This window comes from Lactuca sativa, chromosome 4 (genome assembly GCF_002870075.4).
Source record: "Lactuca sativa cultivar Salinas chromosome 4, Lsat_Salinas_v11, whole genome shotgun sequence".
Taxonomy (NCBI): Eukaryota; Viridiplantae; Streptophyta; class Magnoliopsida; order Asterales; family Asteraceae; genus Lactuca; species Lactuca sativa.
In genome coordinates, this window is record NC_056626.2 from 49,934,086 (window position 1) to 49,940,660 (window position 6,575).

Consider the following 6,575-nt stretch of genomic DNA (forward strand, 5'->3'; position numbering starts at 1 on the left):
AGGAACATGCAGCTTTTTTGGATGGTTCGACCCTCCCATGTGCCCTAGGTCAACTGTTGTGATTCCGGGGTTGTTGCGTGGAAGAAACAATCTCGAAGCAAGATTGATGATGGTGAAATGACTACTTTGTTTGAGTTGGTTGTTTTTCATGGTGTGTTACCTTTTCAAGTAAAAAATCAAGAAGCATTTGGGGGGGGGGGGGGGGAATCTATAACTTGGAATCTGTGTTTTGGTCCCATTTTTTTCATAGCTTTTGAAGGATTTTCCCTATGATTGTATGTAATGTTGGGACAAGAAAATGTAACAGATATAATATGTAATGTAAGTTTGATGTTTTGTTTTAATGTGATGGATATTATATTAGCAAGGAAGGAAATTGTCAATTTGATTGCATGTAAGTGTAATGTTGATTATCAAAGTGCAGTAACATAGCCAAAAAACTAATTACCAAAGTAGCATTACCATTAACCATAATGCATGTAAGTGTAATATCATGTTACAAACATAGAATACCCAAAAGACCTATCAAAAGTAGTTGTTTTGATTGACATACCATAACCAAACTTAGTAAACATGTTCTAACTTTAATTAGACATAATAGCAAAAGATTACTTAGAAATACAAACTAAGCTACAACATGTTTTCCCTTCTTTTGTCCACCCCCTATCCAGCTTCACTAGGACCTCCCTGCCCCTTGCAAGTCCTAGCATTGTGACCTTTGTTGTGGCATTTGCTACAAGTGACTGTCAAGTGTTTCCTACTTAACTTGGTACTTTGAATTGGCTCATCAACTGCCCTCTTCCTTTTTTTCTTTGGCCTACCAACCTATAAACAAATTCATATGGTTACATATTAACAAGTTTATTAAATAGTTTCAAGTTAAATTAAACAAAACATGTATGACAACAAACCTGTTTGTGATGTTTGGGTGGGAGAAGGGTTGTTGGACAATCAGATGTAGGCCACATGCTCCTTCCATTTATTGGGTCAATTGTGTGTTGGTACATAGCATTCCATGTACTGAGCCAGTAACATTTGCTCACCCAATCCTCAGGATCTCCACATTCTGACCCATTCTGCATCTTATCATACATTGCAGCAATAGCATGCTGGCATGGAATACCTGTAATGTCCCATTTCCTGCAAGTGCAACTCCTCTCTTTCAAATTCACAACATACTGCTCCATCCATAGACCAGTCACTTGATATTTATCAGCTCCATTAAATAGAACCCTCATCTTACTTGCCTCTGTCTTATTGTTTTCTAAGATTGTTGTTGCAGTTGTACTTAGAGAACCTTTGCATTTGTCTAGCACCTTATGAACATTTACTATTCTCTTTGTGAGGTATTCTCTAATATATTCCAAACAAGTGATTATAGGCTTGTCCCTTGCCTTATCTAGCTTGGAGTTAAATACCTCACACAAGTTATTTGTTAAACTATCAGTCAATGCCCTTCCTATATATAAAACCAAACAATTAATTACTAAAATCAGTTATGAAATATGTTAGTGAAAAGAGTATGATACTTACCAGAGAAATGGGATCTTGCCCAGTGTTTTGCAGGAATTTTACTTAACCACTCATGTGCTTCTGGGTTAAGCTTTTTCAGTTTCTCCATAGCCCTATTAAATTTTGGTATGTTGTATACTTTTCCACAACACCATACTGCTTCCCTCAATTCATCTCCTTTGTGTTTCAATTTCATGTTGTCATACACATGTCTTAAACAGAACCTTTGCTCAGCTGATGGAAATAACTTCTCTATTGCAGCCAAGATTCCCTGTGAGTACAATTAAAATAAGTTAGTAAATGAAATAATGAAAAAAAGTAAAAGTGAATAAAAAGTTAGAGGGTACCTTTTTCCAATCTGAAATGAAAGTGAAGTTAGATGAAGAATTCAAATCTAAGTCATCACCCAAGTGTTCCAAAAACCATGTCCAAGAGTTAATATTTTCAGTCTCTACAATGGCATATGCAACTGGGTAAATGCCATTGTTCGAATCAAGCCCAACTGCAGTAAGAATTTGTCCTGGAAAGGGACCCTTCAAAAACGTACCATCAAATCCAAGAAAATCCCTCAAACCTTTTTTAAATCCATCCTTCAATGGACCTAAGCATATATATATATATATATATATATCCGTTTGAAGATCCTTGTCTCAGAAGACACATTGGGTTCAGTTTCGACATCTATCTTCACAGTTGTTCCTGGATTCTTTGACTTCAATTCCATGGCATATTCTCTCAAAACACCGTACTACTTTTCATAATCACCATAAACATATTGTTTTGCCATAGCTTTGGCCCGAAATACTTTCATCTTTGATATTGAAAGTGAATACCTCTGTACTAACTCCTCTTGTAAAGCACGTGTAGGGATCTTGGGGTTACTTTCAACTTGATGCAATATGTTGTTAGCTAGAAACTTAGATGAACAAGCCCTCACTGTCCTTGTTTGCAAACAAGAATGGGAATCTTCGTATGTTTTGACAGTCCAAAGTTGTTTCTCATCTGCCCTAGATATAAAAAGAACCCATGGACAAGTTGTTTTCTTGGAAAGTACTAAATTGCCCCTATCTTTATTACTGTCACCAGTCAATTCAGGAACAATACCCCTACACTTTACCCTAACTCTTGTCTTGTCATTCTTTACATAATGTAGATCCCTCCTTTCTTTTACAGAGTAGTTGGCAATAACTTCTCTTATTTTTTCCTTTTCCTTGAACGTCTGACCAATCTTAAAAGCTTTAGTGTGAACCTCACCAGATGAACAAGCAACTGGTTTTAGAATGGACCTTAACAATTTCTTCCTAGGCTCTTTTTCACTAGCAAATGACTCAACTACATCATTGTCTAAGACTTCTAAAGGTTCATCTTCAATGTCTTCATGTTCCTTAGTATTATTGTTTATCGGATCAAGCTGGCCCAAGTCCATGTCTTCATCAAGTACACTACAGAAGTTGATCATGTTCACCTCCACATCATCTATCAAAGGTTCCTCATCAAACACTGTTTTTTTTGCATCATGCTGACTATCAAAATCACTTTCATCTGCACTATCCTCACAATCATATTCATCATCTACAACTGGATCATTATTCATAACTGGCTCATCATATTGGTCATCTATGATTGGCACATCATTCATAACAGGTACATCATTCATAACTGGTTCATCATTCAAATCTGGTTCATCATTCACAACTGGTTCATCATTCAAAACCGGCTCATCAGTCATAACTGGCTCATCATCCATAACTAGCTCACTATCCTGTATCACTTGTGAAGGTCCATCAAATGTTCCATATGGCACAATGGACTGGGAGTAGTCTAATTTTATACTAGAAGACCCAACAACTTTTCCCTTCTTTTGGTTCCTATCTAGTTCAGGGGATACATCAGTAACCAACTCCTCAATAATAACCTTGGTGGGGGACAAAAAATAACTGTTAACCCTTGTATGCCCATGCTCTATGTAGATACTTAAAAGGTTATTTTTTTCCATATAATTTGACAATACATGCACATCCCCATCATTTCCTAGAGGTAACAGACCAAAGTCCAACTCTACTTCTGGAATAAGAAAATGATAATACAAAGTTTGCCCTTCTACGTACCCTATTTCTCGAACCATTGTATCCAACTCATGCACAGAGAAAACGTCAATATCTACGAAGTCAACATAGTCTATTGTTCCATCTACGTACCTTCTCCCAGGGCTTTTCGTGAATATCCCACCATGATGGATTTTCAGAGTGAAATAGTTGCTTATTCCCTCTGAAATAAAGAATAACAAAAAAAATTTCAACAATTTGGGCATAATATCAAATCGAGAAAATCAAAGATCACTTTAGTAAGTCACTTACGGTATATCCTTTCCAAATCATACTTTGATGCTTTAGTGTGTTTGGAACGAAGTGACCATAACGTTAACACCATTATCGTTTTCAATCGACAGATGATCCTCTGCCTTGTGTTCTGTTGGAGAAGAAGATGAATGCGAAAGGGTAATGGGTAGCTGAGGAAGATGATCTTTGTACTTAATTACAGAGTTCATGCGTATATGTGCATAATGATCGATTATTAGAGTGACTGCAAGATGAAAAGACAAATTTACCCCTTCACTAACGGCTCAAAAATGATGGGGTTAGGGTCAAGGACCAATCGCGCAATTAAATGAAACCTTAAGGACCATTCGCGTGACTTTTTGCTAGAAAGTCCTCAAAATGCGATATTGTGTAAACCACAGGGACCAATCGTGAAATTTTGTCTAATGGTTATGGTTCGGTTTTGACCAATAACCGAACCAAACCGCCTCATACACATCCATAGGTCAAATAGTCAAAATGAATATAATTTTTTATTTTTAAGACTTACTTAAATAAAAACAATATATACATAACTAAATTAATTATGAGGTTAAAATATATGTATTTTTTTAACATGAAAACTAAACAAAATTTATAATATTAAATTTTTGGTTATTTTAATTTTTTAATCATGAAGAAAACAAACTTTATGCTATCAATCAGTTTTATAAAATTATATAGATCTGAGGTTATTTTAATCTTAAATTTAACTTTGTTTTGGAATTGGACATTTTGAACTATTTTATGTCTAATAAAAAGTATTGACAAAAGATATTGGACCAAATGGTCTTTGGTCTAGCGGTAAAGAGTGACTCTCTCAAATAAGATGTTATGTTTTCAAGTCTAATTTGGAGATATAGATGGTGTTTATGATTAAATTAGGACTAAGATAATTTGCTCTTTAAAAAAAAATATTGACAAACGTATTGGACCATTACAAATTTCATGAATTTCAGTAAGAAGCATGAAATTTGATGAAAATCCAGATTTCTTTTTTTCTTAAAGAAAAGTAGAAAATGCATTTTTACTTTTCAAAAAGAAAAATTAAAAAAAAAAGTTTTAAAAACATACTTCAAAGGATTTAGAACCGCCTCCCACGTACTTTAGATTTCAGTGAAATCGATTTTTGGAACCACTTATTCCAGAAACACCATTTCGGAGTACGACTCATGATTGTAGACTTAAATGAAATAAATCACATAACATTTGTTCTTTTATAATGGTAAATTCAACTTTTATTGTTCCAACACAACATTTTGAATGATTATATTCCGCATTGTAATTACCAAAGCCATTACAATACCATACCCAAATATATTACATGATTACAGTAAACAATACACTACTCATTTTAGGAAAACAAATAACAACAACATAAATAAGGAAATATTTTCTTACACTTAAACTTAAACCATAAGGAAATACGACAATACCCTAACATTCTTTATAGACAAAACGTAAGCCATAACTAAATACAATACCCTGCAGATAGACTTGGTATATTGTATATCGGGTAACTTATGCCGTTTGCAAAAGAGGCTAGGTCCGTTTAATATACAATTTTGTAGGCATATTAGGCACCTTAAACAATGTCTAAATGTATGAGGAAATAAACAAACTAATCTTTAACATGATGACTTATTTTGACTTTTCCACTTTAATCGGCGACTTTTTTTAGATATATTATTTGACATAGCTTGTTTTAAAACACACACACACAAAACCCACAAATATAAATATATGTTAATTCGAGTAGAGTATTCATAAGTTTTGGACGCACACACAGCAAATCCAAAACTCAGTCTAGAATATAGCGGATTATTTCAGGACGATGTCTAAGATGTTTTGTTCCGGGCTCATTTAGTTGAAACCCAAATAAAAAGAAAATTGAGATATATGACCAATATACACTTTCTATTCTTGATGAACATATACAAGTTTTTTGATGGTTTTTTTGACTTTTGTTAATAACCTTTTTTATAGTGATTAGTTTAATGAACTTTTTTTTTGCTACATAATCAATTTTGTTGACATGAGAGGGTACACCAGTACAAAATGGTAATAAAAACCGGAAATATGTCTTATTAAGGTAATTAATTTTTTGGTATGTTCTAATCTGGGTAACTATCTTTTTTTTGTACACATGTAGGTAATAAACTTGTTGAAGGTGTTCACATATGACCATTATGACCTGTTATAGCAGGTTAAATCCTAGATGTGAACGCTTTCAACAAGTTCGTTACATAGATGTGTACAAAAAAATAGTTATCCAAACATGAACAAAACGAAAAGTAAAAATTAAATTACATGAATGGTCTTTGTGGTTTGGGGGAATATGTGTTTTTGGTCGCAAACTTATTTTTTTAACTGGGATGATCTATACTGTTTATTTTTGTTGCACGTTTGGTCCCTTTCTTACCTAAAAAGACTATTGTGCCCTTATTAATTTATTTTTTAATTAATTTTCTTATTTATGTATTTATTATTTACATATTTAAAAAAATTAATAGACCACACATATTTGTTTCTCCTCGGATGATCCATACTGTTTATTTTTTAATTAATTTAATTTTTTTAACTCGGATGGTCCCTACTGTTTAATTTTGTTACGAACTTGGTCTCTATCTTACCTAAAAAGACTATTGTGCCCTTATTAATTTATTTTTTAATTAATTTTCTTATTTATGTATTTATTATTTACAT

At 33.4% G+C, this 6,575-nt stretch overlaps 1 protein-coding gene across 1 annotated transcript; it reads right to left on the minus strand.

Moving 5' to 3' along the window:
• Positions 1–663: 663 nt before the first annotated feature.
• LOC128133422 (uncharacterized) lies at positions 664–2,236 on the minus strand. The gene is made up of 5 exons (XM_052770854.1): positions 2,174–2,236; positions 1,860–2,045; positions 1,534–1,783; positions 912–1,459; positions 664–825 (listed from the first exon to the last, which is right to left on the minus strand). Exons 1-5 carry the CDS (start codon positions 2,234–2,236, stop codon positions 664–666), a joined length of 1,209 nt encoding a protein of 402 aa, XP_052626814.1.
• Between the last annotated feature and the right edge of the window lie 4,339 nt (positions 2,237–6,575).

Excerpts from the sequence above, each read along its gene's own strand:
- LOC128133422 (XM_052770854.1), bottom strand. The coding sequence starts at position 2,236 with ATGGAATTGAAGTCAAAGAATCCAGGAACAACTGTGAAGATAGATGTC. Across the intron at positions 1,784-1,859 it reads TCATTTCAGATTGGAAAAAG|GGAATCTTGGCTGCAATAGA; the intron begins GTACCCTCTAAC and ends TTGTACTCACAG. Across the intron at positions 1,460-1,533 it reads GGCAAGATCCCATTTCTCTG|GAAGGGCATTGACTGATAGT; the intron begins GTAAGTATCATA and ends TTTTATATATAG.